Source organism: Pelobates fuscus, chromosome 13 (assembly GCF_036172605.1).
Source record: "Pelobates fuscus isolate aPelFus1 chromosome 13, aPelFus1.pri, whole genome shotgun sequence".
Lineage (NCBI taxonomy): Eukaryota > Metazoa > Chordata > Amphibia > Anura > Pelobatidae > Pelobates > Pelobates fuscus.
The window spans coordinates 84,567,432-84,582,120 of NC_086329.1; the positions used below are offsets into that span (position 1 = coordinate 84,567,432).

The following is a 14,689-nucleotide window of genomic DNA, read 5'->3' on the forward strand; positions in this document are numbered from 1 at the left end:
TCTATGTCTGTGAGTTAACTAGGTCAAGAAACGCTGATCTAACCAACCTCAAGACAGCAAGATGCTTTTACAGAATAGCCCCAAACACAAATATAAACATCACAAAACGCCATGTGTGGTATCCCCGGATCTGTCACAGGCGGTCCAAGCTACCTCAGATTAAAGTTTCAACGGCAGTTTCAACGCTATAGTTTTGAAATACCTATTTTTGTGTCCCCCTGCCATTTAAGGTTTGAAAGGTAAGTATTACTTACCTTAAAACCTTTGCTAAGCTGGTTTCCACTCTACCTCCTTGGCTGAGATCATCACTGTAGATGATCTCAGCCAATCCAATATTTCCTCATAGGGTGAAACATTGGCAGGCTAGTTCACATTGGGACTATTGGGAGCTGAACTCGCCTATTGGGGCAGAAGCACCTCTAATGACTGTCACAAAGACAGCAATTAACACTGCAATTTTTCTGCAAAACATTTTTTCAGTAGCAGGATTAAATCAGACCGGCACATGGCATGGTCTGGGCGACTACAGAGCCCCTTTAACATTTCAACACTCTTCTGTTGGAAAAATAAATAAATGGTGTTTGTTGGCAAAAAAATTACGCATATTTAAAATGGCCGATAAGAGCCCCCCAAAAAAGCAACATATGAAAATATCTAAAAATGTGTGGAAAATTAGACTGAAAAATGTTGGCAATATTTTGATAAATATCCTCCAGTATGTAAATTATATGATTTGGCTTATATAAGCACAAGATATCCTTTAATATTGGAGTCCTTGCATGCACAGCTTGTACTATATATATAATATTGGAGGTATAGTCACAGCCTATAATGTGTATATAAGGGATTATATAGACGCTGGATGTAATGTTTAGAAGTGGATTTTATCAGAAAGGGACTGCATAGACCATGGGCATAAATTGTACTGGATTTCTGTGTTGTGGGTATTTTTGCTAAGTATATGTTTTCTATTTGAATCTTACAGTACTCTGCAGATCCCGGGAGGTACATATGCCTAGTGGTCCATTGTATCGTGTTGAAGGAACTTCCATTTCAATCCCCTGCAATGTAACTGGATACGAGGGTCCGTCCACACAGAACTTTGAGTGGTTTATATACAAACCTGCTGCTCCTGACATTTCAATCTCTATAGTCAGTACTAAAGACCCAGCCTTTGCGTACGCTGTGTTTGTTCCCCGCGTGAAGAGTGGTGACGTGTCCATCCATCGAGTAAGTGGAGACAGCGTTGAGCTACGCGTTAGGCGTCTACTGAAAGAGGACAGCGGCGTTTATGAATGTTATACCCCTACTACAGACGCAAAATATCTTGGAAGCTACAGTGATAAGATTCTACTAAATGGTACGGAATGTCTTGCATACTAAATCCAACAAACATTTTCTTCTTCCACAGTAAACCTGTTTGCTACTTAAAATCCAGTAAACGAGCTACCTTCTCATTGGTGTAGAAAATATTGCACACTAGTCATGGCAAACCAGCTCACCATTTACTGCTCTTTGCAGTAACGTTACCCACTTGCCCTTGCTAGCTAGGTCAGCTCTCTGATCTGTGCCAAGCATATCTGGCATACAGCTCCCTGTTGCTTACCAAACATATAACTACATTTTGGTTATGGTTAATGTTAGTATAAAGTTGATAAAATCGCTCACCTCTCAGAACATTCGACTCTGTAAACCAGTTCCCAGTGGGATACAGTAGTTTTCAAATATACTTTCATATTCCTGTTCCTACCACATTCACTGGTTATATTTGTTAACTGGTTGAACAATCTTTAATCTGCACAGTTTTCATGCTAGATCTGGTCTGCTGGCTCACTTGATTCTTCTATACAGAGCACGGCACATGCTAGCTCCTTATAACTAGCTCACTTTGCTTCGCTTTGTGCAGTACATGCCAACAATAAACTGGCTCACCTCCACGGTCCTTTATTTTTGTTTATAATTAATTCTGCCTCTTTTCCCCCAGTTATTCCAGATGCCCTGCAAGTTTCAACCAAGTCCTCACCCAAGGGTCGCCTTGCGTCATTACCACCTTTGCAGGTAACCCTAACAGAGGGTAGAGAGCTTCATTTGAGCTGCACGGCGCAGACCGAGTCTGACCAGCATACTCACCTCTCTGTTTCTTTTGGAGTCACTGCCCCAGAAACCCCTGTAGGGCGACAAACCTTGCAGGACATTGTGTTGGTACAGCGAGATTTCAGTGTGGAGCCAGCCTCGCCAGCTTATACTGAGCGGTACCTTAATGGGGAAATCCACGCGGAGAAAGGCGACAGTGCCACCTATAAGATGTTACTCTCCCGGGCACAACCACGGGACTCGGGTACATACCACTGCACAGCAGCAGAGTGGATCCAGGATCCCGATGGAAACTGGCAAAAAATCAATGAGAAGAGGTCTGTCCTGGCTGAGGTCAACATCCAAACAATCGGTGAGGTTCAAATCCTGGGGAAGAATGTTGGGCATGTGTTTATCCCCTTAAGGACACGACATGTGTGACATGTCAGGATTCCCTTTTATTCCAAAAGTTTGGTCCTTAAGGTAATAAAGATAGAAGGAGACAAGTTGTAGACTTGAGAATGAGATAGGTATGAGGTTCTCAGCAGTTACACTTTCCAGATAATGTTCCTCTGATTTTTATTTTATAGTAAAGTGTCATATTTTCTTATGAACACATGTTCATTGTATTGAATTGGATTTGATTTTGGCTCTTTGACAGAGTTCAGCTATTAGAGATGAGTAATGAATATAATGTGTTCCCTAGAGGCAGTGTAGATTTGTAACCCTATTACAGAATCTGCTTTACGTTTCAGGTTATATAATAAAGCCCAAGTAATCAATTAAGAGCTTCGTAATATGGATGTAGATACAAAACCACTGGCACTTAGAAGGAAATATCCGTCCAGAAGTTAATGTTATGCATTGTTTTGAACAATATTCCATTTGAAACACAAAGTAATAAAGGAGCCACTCTCTGCTGTTCCTTCCTGCTTTCATTCTGTTCATTCGTTTTAGATTCCCAACTGAAAGTCAGTGCTCAACCCAGAGAAATTCAGGTGCGTTCTGGAGACACAGTGGAGATTTTCTGCAATGTATCAATGTCTGTTCTGCCTCCTCCTGATGTGGCGTTTAATGTTGAATGGTGGGTGGCCTTCTCCCCGGATTCCGGCGGGCAGCTTGTGGCTGCAATGAGCACGGATGGAATTGTGTCATTGGGAACGAGGTACACAGGGTATGATGTTGGAGTGCGGCATATCTCTCTGGAGAAGCTGTCGCCTAACCCGGGGTCTTTCCGCCTTCGTATATACTCTGCCCAGCCAGGAGATGTGGGGTCGTACACTTGCAAGGTCAAAGCGTTTGTGTCATACCCCAGCCAGAAGATGGAACAAGTGTCCAGCAAAGTGTCGCAGAGTGTAGCAGTGAAAATGAGGACTCAAGGTCAGAGCTCTGTTGGTTTCTGTAAATTTTTTGGATAATTAATTTTAGTTATGTTTTTTTTTTTTTTTAAAGTAATCTTTTTTTCAAATATGTTTCAGATGTTATGCTGAATTCCTACATGTTTATGGACTTGCCCACACTGCACCGTGGAGACACTGCCACTCTATTCTGCAATGTTACTGTCGACACAGTGCAGCCGGTCCACATTGCGGTCAGCTGGTGGGTGGAACTGATTGAGGAGTCACCAAAAGAGACAACTGGTCATTTCATAGCCTCAGTGAACCGGCAAGGTGTATCAGAAATCGGGACCCACTTCTCTCAAAGAGACATGAGCATGGACAAAGTGGGACCAGAAACTCATCGGCTACGTATTTATAACATCCAATTTGAGGATGAAGGGAAATACCACTGTGCAGTAAATGCCTGGATCCAATATCCTGACCACAGCTGGTACAATGCCGCATCTGTTAAGTCCAACTCAGTCACAGTATATCCCTACTCACAGGGTAAGTTGCATGCTCACTGAGGAGGACCTCAATCTTGAGATTCTTCTACTGTCATCACCATTTTAAATGATCAAACATCTCATAATTCTTGTTCATGAAGTAGAACAGGAGGACATTCTCCTCAGGCATCTTATGTCTCCTCTAATTTACCCTGTTTGCTACTTGTTGATTCCTGGTTGTTACATTTGTGGTTACTGGAAATTTATGAAATTTTAACCAAAATAGCAAAATTTTGAGAGAAAAAACAAACAAAAAGACAGCCTATTTCCAGCATACCTATATTGGGTAGGAATTTGTAACTCCTGTTCAATTCTCATCAATTCCCTGTTTAGTGAATACACCTTTTTCTTTTGCATCTCCATTACCCCTTTTTCTGCGAAGGTCCGTTACTCCACTTTTCTGCTGTTCTGAATCCTTTCCGTCTCCCCAATTCATTCTGTTCTTTCTATTTTACAGTTAAGGATCTTCTTCTGATCCCAATGGTTGCCGGAGTTGCCAGTGCCCTGTTTGTTGGTATCACTGTATTATCTGCAGTAACTTGCTGTTACATGAGACAACTTCGAAAGCACAAGAGGTGAAGCTCTCGGAGTCTCTACTACAAGGAGACAAGACCGGTACGTACCTACCCGCAGAAAAATAATTTATACTTAAACCTGCCATTTGGTGCAAGCTTGTGGGGCTGATTTCCTCAAAGTGTTCAGCTGCCTATTGAGTGTTTGGTTAGAGAAATGGACAATCCCTTGCTTGGTCCTTGACCTGTCTGGTCGTGGAGTCTCACTGAAGGACATCCATCCCACTTGGATCAATGGGGGTTATACTGGTCCCCACTAAGAAGGATTCTGCTCCTGTCAGACTGTCCCAGCATTCAGAGGCAAAAGGGCCCATTCGGGTGTGTCTTGAGAAGTCTCTATAAAATGCCAACTGTGCCCCTTCAAATGGCCCCCATGAGTATTCCCCAGTCAGAGTCCCGCACAAGTTCGAGCAATACGTCACAAGCTAGTCTCGGGGCGCTGTGGTTGCCCTGGTGAGTGTGAAGCATGAGTAAATCATCACCTGCTTGGCTTGCTGCGGTGTCAAAGTGGTTATGAGCCTTCTGCAGTAATGGGGCAGTTCAGTGCCAGAGATTGTCTCGAGGAGTTATGCTTGCTGATTGGCACACTGTTTTCGCAGGGAGCTCAGCGCAGCGTCAGTAGCAGTTTGCGCTAGTCTGGTGCCCCCATGATCGTGCCCGGCTCTGGGTTATAGGCACGGCATAAGTGCTGTCCTTGTCCGGGGGTGGCAAAGTATAGGCCTCGGGCGGCGCCATGTTGGGGATTTCCGGCCGTGTGGCCGTGCGTAGAAAAGCCCTTATATCTCTGAAACCCAATCAGGGATTTGCATGCAGTTTTAAACTTTTACTATTACTATTCCGCTGCCGATTTGGTTAATTCTGAGAGCGCGCGCTTTAAAGCTCTTTGAGTCCCACTGGGAGAAAGGCGCTATATCAATACTAGTTATTATTGTTTCGAGTACTACCATTTGAGATTATTCACAGTGCATATATTTTATTTTGCTTTTAGTTTCTACTGCACTGTTCATACCTCATACAGTACAACTTATTATAAATACGATTACCTCAGTGTAGCACTGGTGGTCTTAGAAGGCTGATATAGGTCATTATCCTGCTTTCGCACGTGGTGTACTGGTTTAAGCCAGTTCATTATGTGTAATAACTTTTAACAATTTGCGTATCTTCCAATGACCTATTTTATTTCAAATGAGATGTTTTCTCTCTGCCAACTCAGATTAAGGCAGCTGTGGTGTACAATTCTCACTGTTAAGTTGATGCATGCTGTGATATTAAGTGTATGTGACACGTTTTCATCCCAATAAAAATAAATTAAAAAAAAAAAACAAAAAAACACAACAGAGCAACACCAGGTCCACTATCAGATGGACAGGCTATCAGCTCTTTTACTGGCGTTTGAGAAATGGAGGCATAGCTGTTTGATTATTCTGAATGCTTAGCATAGACCCAGAGAGGAAGTGCCTTTGAGATTAGCAGGGATTCTGATAAGAAGAAGAGACTCAGATAGGAAGTACTTTGGAGCTAAAGGGACACTCTAGACACTATCATCATTTCATTTAATTGAATTGGTCACAGATCTTGGAGTCACCTGGCCCAGGCTCTCCATTAAACCATTTTCGAACAGTTTAACACTGAATGAGGATCCCTGGCCACACTTAGCCCATCCCCCACTAAAGCATGGCTAAGGCAGATATTACACTACCATAACTAATCATACTAGAAATGTGATTGGCTGAACGCGGTTAGCTGAAACTTTCAACCAATCACTGCTGCCCATTGCTCTTCAGGCCATTACACCAACATTACACCAGGAGACTCCAGACACTATACCTACTTCAGGAGATGAAGCGGTTACGGTGTCTTGTAAGTCACTTCCTAAAAGACCCTCTGATTCAGTGGCGTACATACAGGGGTCGCGGCTGCGACCGTGCCTGGCCCACCAGGGGGCCGGTATGTACCCACCAGGAACTGGCCACCTCAGGGCCCCCCGAGGCTGGCGTTGCTGTCACCCCACGGCCAGTTATGCGGGCGCGCGAGGGAGCACTCTCCCCTGAGTGCTTCCTCTTCAGCTCCCTCGCGCACCGCACTACCGGAGCCGGAATATGACTTCATCTTCCAGCTCTGGCATCAGTACGCGGCAGCGAGGGAGCTGAAGAGGAAGCACTCAGGGGAGAGTGCTCCCTCGCGCGCCCGCCCGGTGACCGGCCGCCCAGGAGCCCAGCAGCACTACTGGACCCCAGGGAATCCCCTCAGCACTCCAAAAGGTAACGAGGCTGGGGGGATTAAATTTAAAAAAAAACATGTGTGTTAGTGTTAGTGTGTGTTTGTGTGTTAGAGTGTGTGTCTGCTAGTGAGTGTCAGTGAGTGCGTTACTGTGTGTGTCTGTTACTGAGTGTGTTTGTGTGTGTCTGTTTGTCTGTGAGAGTGTATGTTTTGTAAGTGAGTATGTATGTATGTCGCTGAGTGTCTCTCTATCAGTAAATGTGTCTGTCTGTTAGCTAGTGAGTATGCGTCTGTTCGTGAGAGTGTGTGTGTGTCTTCAGCACTTACCTTTCTCCAGCGCCGGACTCCCTTGGCACTGGGGATCCCTCCGCCTCTCAGCTCTGAATGCGCATGCGCAGCAAGAGCCGCGCGCGCATTCAAACCGCCCATAGGAAAGCATTACTCAATGCTTTCCTATGGACGTTCAGTGTCTTAGAATCGCGGAAGCTCCTCTAGCGGCTGTCAGTGAGACAGCCACTAGAGGCTGGATTAACCCTCTGTGAAGCATAGCAGTTTCTCTGAAACTGCTATGTTTTCAGCGGCAGGGTTAAAACTAGAGGGACCTGGCACCCAAACCACTTCATTGAGCTGATGTGATCTGGGTGTCTGTAGTGGTCCTTTAAGTGTGTGTGCATCTGCATGCAGTGGCGTATATACCGCGGTCGCAGCCCTGCAACCCCTGCGACCAGGTGCCCGCCGCCATGTGTTGCGGCCCTGGCCCACGCAGAGTAAGCGCGCGGGGGGGGGGAGGGGGCCCACGGATCAATTTTCGCACCGGGGCCCCATGGGTCATGTGGACGCCACTGCTCTGATTGGTCCTGGAGCCCTCACGTCAAGCGCATCTATTTATGGTTTTATTAAAAACAGACACAGGATTGTATTAAATGAAGCCCGATTTGCTGTTAGTAAATATGAGAACTGGAAATCTGGTTGAAATGTGGTTATTTCAACTGGCGTACTATTGGTCCATAGCGAATAACCGTTAAAAATGTAGTAATGAACAGAGGACAGGAAAAACAGGGCGAATGCTGAGATGCGTTGTAAAAGTGCAAAATGTTTTTTTTCCAACCAAACACTGACTTGTAGTAACATAGAAACATAGAAACATAGAATGTGACGGCAGATAAGAACCATTCGGCCCATCTAGTCTGCCCAATTTTCTAAATACTTTCATTAGTCCCTGGCCTTATCTTATAGTTAGGATAGCCTTATGCCTATCCCACGCATGCTTAAACTCCTTTACTGCGTTAACCTCTACCACTTCAGCTGGAAGGCTATTCCATGCATCCACTACCCTCTCAGTAAAGTAATACTTCCTGATATTATTTTTAAACCTTTGTCCCTCTAATTTAAGACTGTCCTCTTGTTGTGGTAGTTTTTCTTCTTTTAAATATAGTCTCCTCCTTTACTGTGTTGATTCCCTTTAGGGAATTGGAAACGGATTTGCTAATTTTAGGCGAAAATAATTGATAATGAAAAATTCTCGAACTCAACATAAAATGTGCTGGCTGCTTTTTCAATTTACTTCTACTTGTTGTTTAGTGAATAGACCCTCATGTATGTGATGTACAAGACAGTAAACCTTGAAATCTGGGAAAACAAAGCCACACGAGAGCTTTATACACTTACAAATATTGAAGGACATATACGGTATTCACAAGGGCATTTGGCCTATTTAAACTCGATATAAATTTGTCGTTAATTGTAACCATGCTGATATTATACTGTCACTTCGTAACATTTACACCTAAAATCTTGGTTTCATTTCAGGACAAGTTCTCAGTTCACACTCCCCCATCAAGACTTTGAACGGAATTATGTGAATTTACATACAGGAAAATTCCCACAGCCAGCAGCAAACCGGACCAACAGGATTTGCCTTCGATCGAGGGCTGTATGAGCCAACGATTTGACGCATGGCTTGAATGGAGCCATTTTAAAATTTGTTGTTCATCTTGTGGTTACAGATCTATTTTTGTGGTTTTATTTTTTTAACTGGGACCGAAAGGATAAACGTTTGGCGTTCACTTCTCTCCAGACTGTAAATGATACGCGGCCATGTTACCAGCTATATTAAAGTGTATTTTCTCACTAGCTAACAGAATAGATATCTACATTTCGGTAAAAAACAAGCACACTTAATTATTTATCCTGGCGGAAGGCTTAGTAACGCAGGTGCTGTTGACACTAGTTATTAGTTTTTTAAATGTACACATTTTGAGACAGATATATGGATTGCTTGTCATTAAAGAAAAAAAATAAACCTGTGGATAATGTGACAATTTGACCACGCTTCGTTTGTGATTTGGTTTCATTATTTAACCATCAGGTTTTTATTGACTTTGGATCCCCATCTGCTGTACCTTTCCATTATCTTCCCTCTAGGACCATTTGTGGTGTATTAAAGGGACACTATAGTCACCTGAGCAACGTTAGCTTAATGAAGCAGTTTTGGTGTATAGAACATGCCCCTGCAGCCTCACTGCTCAATCCTCTGCCATTTAGGAGTTAAATCCCTTTGTTTATGAACCCTAGTCACACCTCCCTGCATGTGACTTGCACAGCCTTCCATAAACACTTCCTGTAAAGAGAGCCCTATTTAGGCTTTCTTTATTGCAAGTTCTGTTTAATTAAAATTTTCTTATCCAATGCTATGTTAATAGCTTGCTAGACCCTGCAAGAGCCTCCTGTATGTGATTAAAGTTCAATTTAGAGATTGAGATACAATTATTTAAGGTAAATTACATCTGTTTGAAAGTGAAACCAGTTTTCTTTTTTCATGCAGGCTCTGTCAATCATAGCCAGGGGAGGTGAGGCTAGGGCTGCATAAACAGAAACAAAGTGATTTAACTCCTAAATGACAGTGAATTGAGCAGTGAAATTGCAGGGGAATGATCTATACACTAAAACTGTTTTATTTAGCTAAAGTAATTTAGGTGACTATAGTGTTACTTTAAACATATCCACCTAATGTGAGAACATAGTAGCTTTATTGATATTGAACTTTTCTTCCTTCCCCATCAATCTTTATTACCTGTAGTTTAAACATTTTTCATCCAGAGTTCTTTTTTAACCCTTCATTCTCTCTTTGTCCTTGATAGAACCTTATCTCACTCATATTCTCCACCTGTTCCTTCTTCTCTCCTTGTCTCCTCGGACTCCAGTTTTATCCTTATCTTCTCCATTTGCATTTGATCTCCTCCACATACTCCATCCTCTGCCTTTCTTCCACTTATATGTCCACCGCACTCTTTTTCTCTCTCTTTAAACCTGCATTCTCTACCTGGATCTCCGTCCTGGCAGTGGGTGGAGGTCAGGCAGAGGGTCCTCTAGTGACAGGAAGGGAGGCAGTGGTTTCCTTATTTGCTATAGGGGGAGTACTTGGATCTCAAGTACATATGTAAAAAATATTGTCTTAGCAGTTTCTGTGATTTACAAATTCCTCCCATTAGAGAGAAAACTCTGCCCACCATTTTATTCTCTGTCAGTGTTCACATTATGAGAAGTTTATAGCAAGTCCTAAATAAAGGCTTTATAGAGAACGTTTGGGATGTTGGAAAGATTAAACAGGGCAATAGTTTAGATTGGGTCTACAGGAGGAATTATAGGGAGAAGTTATATGGAGTAATAGGAGGAGTCATAGGGAGAGGTTATATGGAGTAATAGGAGGAGTCATAGGGAGAGGTTATATGGAGTAATAGGAGGAGTTATATTGAGAGGTTATATGGAGTAATAGGAGGAGTTATAGAGAGAGGTTATATGGAGTAATAGGAGGAGTCATAGGGAGAGGTTATATGGAGGAGTTATAGGGAGAAGTTATATGGAGTAATATGAGTTACAGTGAGAGGTTATATGAGTAATAGGAGGAGTTATAGGGAGAGGTTATATGGAGTAATAGGAGGAGTTTTATAGAGAGGGGTTATATGGAGTAATAGGTGGAGTTATAAGGAGAGGTTATATGGAGTAATAGGAGGAGTTATAGGGAGAGGTTATATGGAGTAATAGGAGTTATAGAGAGAGGTTACATGGAGTAATAGGAGGAGTTTTATAGAGAAGGGTTATATGGAGTAATAGGTGGAGTTATAGGGAGAGGTTAAATGGAGTAATGGGAGGACTTATAGGGAGAGTTTATGTGGAGTAATAGGAGGAGTTTTATAGAGAAAGGTTATATGGAGTAATAGGAAGAGTTTTATAGAGAAGTTATATGGAGTAATAGGAGGAGTCATAGGGAGAGGTTATATGGAGGAGTTATAGTGAGAGGTTATATGAGTAATAGGAGGAGTCATAGGGAGAGGTTATATGGAGGAGTTATAGTGAGAGGTTATATGGAGTAATAGGAGGAGTTATAGGGAGATGTTATATGGAGTAATAGGAGGAGTTATAGAGAGAGGTTATATGGAGTAATAGGAGGAGTCATAGGGAGAGGTTATATGGAGGAGTTATAGGGAGAGGTTATATGGAGTAATAGGAGTTACAGTGAGAGGTTATATGAGTAATAGGAGGAGTTATAGGGAGAGGTTATATGGAGTAATAGGAGGAGTTATAGGGAGAGGTTATATGGAGTAATAGGAGGAGTTATAGTGAGAGGTTACATGGAGTAATAGGAGGAGTTATAGGGAGAGGTTATATGGAGTAATAGGAGGAGTTTTATAGAGAGGGGTTATATGGAGTAATAGGTGGAGTTATAGGGAGAGGTTATATGGAGTAATAGGTGGAGTTATAGGGAGAGGTTATATGGAGTAATAGGAGGAGTTATAGGGAGAGGTTATATGGAGTAATAGGAGTTATAGAGAGAGGTTACATGGAGTAATAGGAGGAGTTTTATAGAGAAGGGTTATATGGAGTAATAGGTGGAGTTATAGGGAGAGGTTAAATGGAGTAATGGGAGGACTTATAGGGAGAGTTTATGTGGAGTAATAGGAGGAGTTTTATAGGGAAATATGTGGAGTAATAGGAAGAGTTTTATAGAGAAAGGTTATATGGAGTAATAGGAAGAGTTATATGGAGTAATAGGAAGAGTTTTATAGAGAAGTTATATGGAGTAATAGGAGGAGTCATAGGGAGAGGTTATATGGAGTAATAGGAGGAGTCATAGGGAGAGGTTATATGGAGTAATAGGAGGAGTCATAGGGAGAGGTTATATGGAGTAATAGGAGGAGTTATAGAGAGAGGTTATATGGAGTAATAGGAGTTACAGTGAGAGGTTAGATGAGTAATAGGAGGAGTTATAGGGAGAGGTTATATGGAGTAATAGGAGGAGTCATAGGGAGAGGTTATATGGAGGAGTTATAGTGAGAGGTTATATGGAGTAATAGGAGTTACAGTGAGAGGTTAGATGAGTAATAGGAGGAGTTATAGGGAGATGTTATATGGAGTAATAGGAGGAGTTATAGAGAGAGGTTATATGAGTAATAGGAGGAGTTATAGGGAGAGGTTATATGGAGTAATAGGAGGAGTTATAGTGAGAGGTTACATGGAGTAATAGGAGGAGTTATAGGGAGAGGTTATATGGAGTAATAGGAGGAGTTTTATAGAGAGGGGTTATATGGAGTAATAGGTGGAGTTATAGGGAGAGGTTATATGGAGTAATAGGTGGAGTTATAGGGAGAGGTTATATGGAGTAATAGGAGGAGTTATAGGGAGAGGTTATATGGAGTAATAGGAGTTATAGAGAGAGGTTACATGGAGTAATAGGAGGAGTTTTATAGAGAAGGGTTATATGGAGTAATAGGTGGAGTTATAGGGAGAGGTTAAATGGAGTAATGGGAGGACTTATAGGGAGAGTTTATGTGGAGTAATAGGAGGAGTTTTATAGGGAAATATGTGGAGTAATAGGAAGAGTTTTATAGAGAAAGGTTATATGGAGTAATAGGAAGAGTTATATGGAGTAATAGGAAGAGTTTTATAGAGAAGTTATATGGAGTAATAGGTGGAGTTATAGGGAGAGGTTATATAGGGTATTAGGAGGAGTTATAAAGAGAGGTTATATGGAGTAATAGGAGTTATTGGGAGAAGTTATATATAGTGTTATAGGAGGAGTTATAAAGAGGTTATATGGAGTAATAGGAGGAGTTATAGGGAGAGGTTATATATAGTGTTATAGGAGGAGGTTTTGTGAGAGGTTATATATAGTGGTATAGGAAAAGTTATTGGGAGATATTACATAGTGTAATAGGAGGAGTTATTGAGAGAGGTTACATAGTGTAATAGTAGGAGTTATTGAGAGAGGTTACAAAGTGTAATAGGATGAGTTATTGGAGAGATTGCATAGTGTAATAGGAGATTACATAGTGTAATAGGAGGGGTTATTGAGAGAGATTACATAGTGTAACAGGAGGAGTTATTGAGAGAGATTACATAGTGTAATAGGAGGAGTTATTGGGAGAGATTACATAGTGTAACAGGAAGAGTTATTGGGAGAGGTTACATAGTGTAATAGGAGGAGTTATTGGGAGAGATTACATAGTGTAATAGGAGGAGTTATTGAGAGAGATTACATAGTGTAATAAGATGAGTTATTGGAAGAGATTACATAGTGTAATAGGAGGAGTTATTGGGAGAGATTACATGGAGTAATAGGAGGAGTTATTGGGAGAGATTACATGGAGTAATAGGAGGAGTTATTGGGACAGATTACATGGAGTAATTGGGAGAGGTTACATAGTGTAATAGGAGGAGTTCTTTGGAGAGGTTACATGGAGTAATAGGAGGAGTTATAGGGAGCGTTATATATAGTGTTATAGGAGGAGTTATTGGGAGAGGTTATATATAGTGTTATAGGAAGAGTTATTGGGAGAGATTACATAGTGTAATAGGAGGGGTTATTGAGAGAGATTACATACTGTAATAGGAGGGGTTATTGAGAGAGATTACATAGTGTAACAGGAGGAGTTATTGGGAGAGGTTACATAGTGTAATAGGAGGAGTTATTGGGAGAGATTACATAGTGTAATAGGAGGGGTTATTAAGAGAGATTACATAGTGTAACAGGAGGAGTTATTGGGAGAGGTTACATAGTGTAATAGGAGGAGTTATTGGGAGAGATTACATTGTGGAATAGGAGGGGTATTGGGAGAGGTAACAGTGTAATAGAAGGAGTTACTGGAGAGATTACATAGTGTAACAGGAGGAGTTATTGGGAGAGGTTACATAGTGTAATAGGAGGAGTTATTGGGAGAGATTACATTGTGTAATAGGAGGGGTATTGGGAGAGGTAACAGTGTAATAGGAGGAGTTACTGGAGATATTACATAGTGTAATAGGAGGAGTTATTGGGAGAGATTACATAGTGTAATAGGAGGAGTTATTGGGACAGATTACATGGAGTAATAGGAGGAGTTATTGGGAGAGATTACATGGAGTAATAGGGAGAGGTTACATAGTGTAATAGGATGAGTTATTTGTAGAGGTTACATGGAGTATTAGGAGGAGTAATTGGGAGAGGTTACATAGTGCAATATGAGGAGTTATTGGGAGAGGTTACATAGTGTAATAGGAGGAGTTATTGGGAGAGGTTACATAGTGCAATAGGATGAGTTATTGGGAGAGGTTACATAGTGTAATAGGAGGAGTTATTGGGAGAGGTTACATAGTGTAATAGGAGGAGTTATTGGGAGAGGTTACATTGTGTAATAGGAGGAGTTATTGGGAGAGATTACATGGAGTAATAGGAGGAGTTATTGGGAGAGGTTACATAGTGTAATAGGAGGAGTTATTCGGAGAGGTTACATAGTGTAATAAGAGGAGTTATTGGGAGAGATTACATGGAGTAATAGGGAGAGGTTACATAGTGTAATAGGATGAGTTATTTGTAGAGGTTACATGGAGTATTAGGAGGAGTTATTGGTAGAGGTTGCATAGTGCAATAGGAGGAGTTATTGGGAGAGGTTACATAGTGTAA

General features: G+C 41.7%; 1 protein-coding gene across 2 annotated transcripts in view; it reads left to right on the forward strand.

Annotated features, from left to right (window-relative positions):
• The window catches only part of IGSF8 (immunoglobulin superfamily member 8), a 32,275-nt gene extending 23,204 nt beyond the window's left edge, over nt 1-9,071 (forward strand). For both annotated transcript variants that reach the window (XM_063439427.1, XM_063439426.1), the window contains 6 exons: nt 986-1,360; nt 1,985-2,446; nt 3,031-3,453; nt 3,552-3,959; nt 4,416-4,573; nt 8,560-9,071. In XM_063439427.1, coding sequence (XP_063295497.1) covers nt 986-1,360; nt 1,985-2,446; nt 3,031-3,453; nt 3,552-3,959; nt 4,416-4,537 — 1,790 coding nt within the window. In that variant the 3' untranslated portion in view covers nt 4,538-4,573; nt 8,560-9,071. The remainder of the gene's footprint in view (nt 1-985; nt 1,361-1,984; nt 2,447-3,030; nt 3,454-3,551; nt 3,960-4,415; nt 4,574-8,559) is intronic.
• The last annotated feature ends 5,618 nt before the right edge of the window (nt 9,072-14,689 follow it).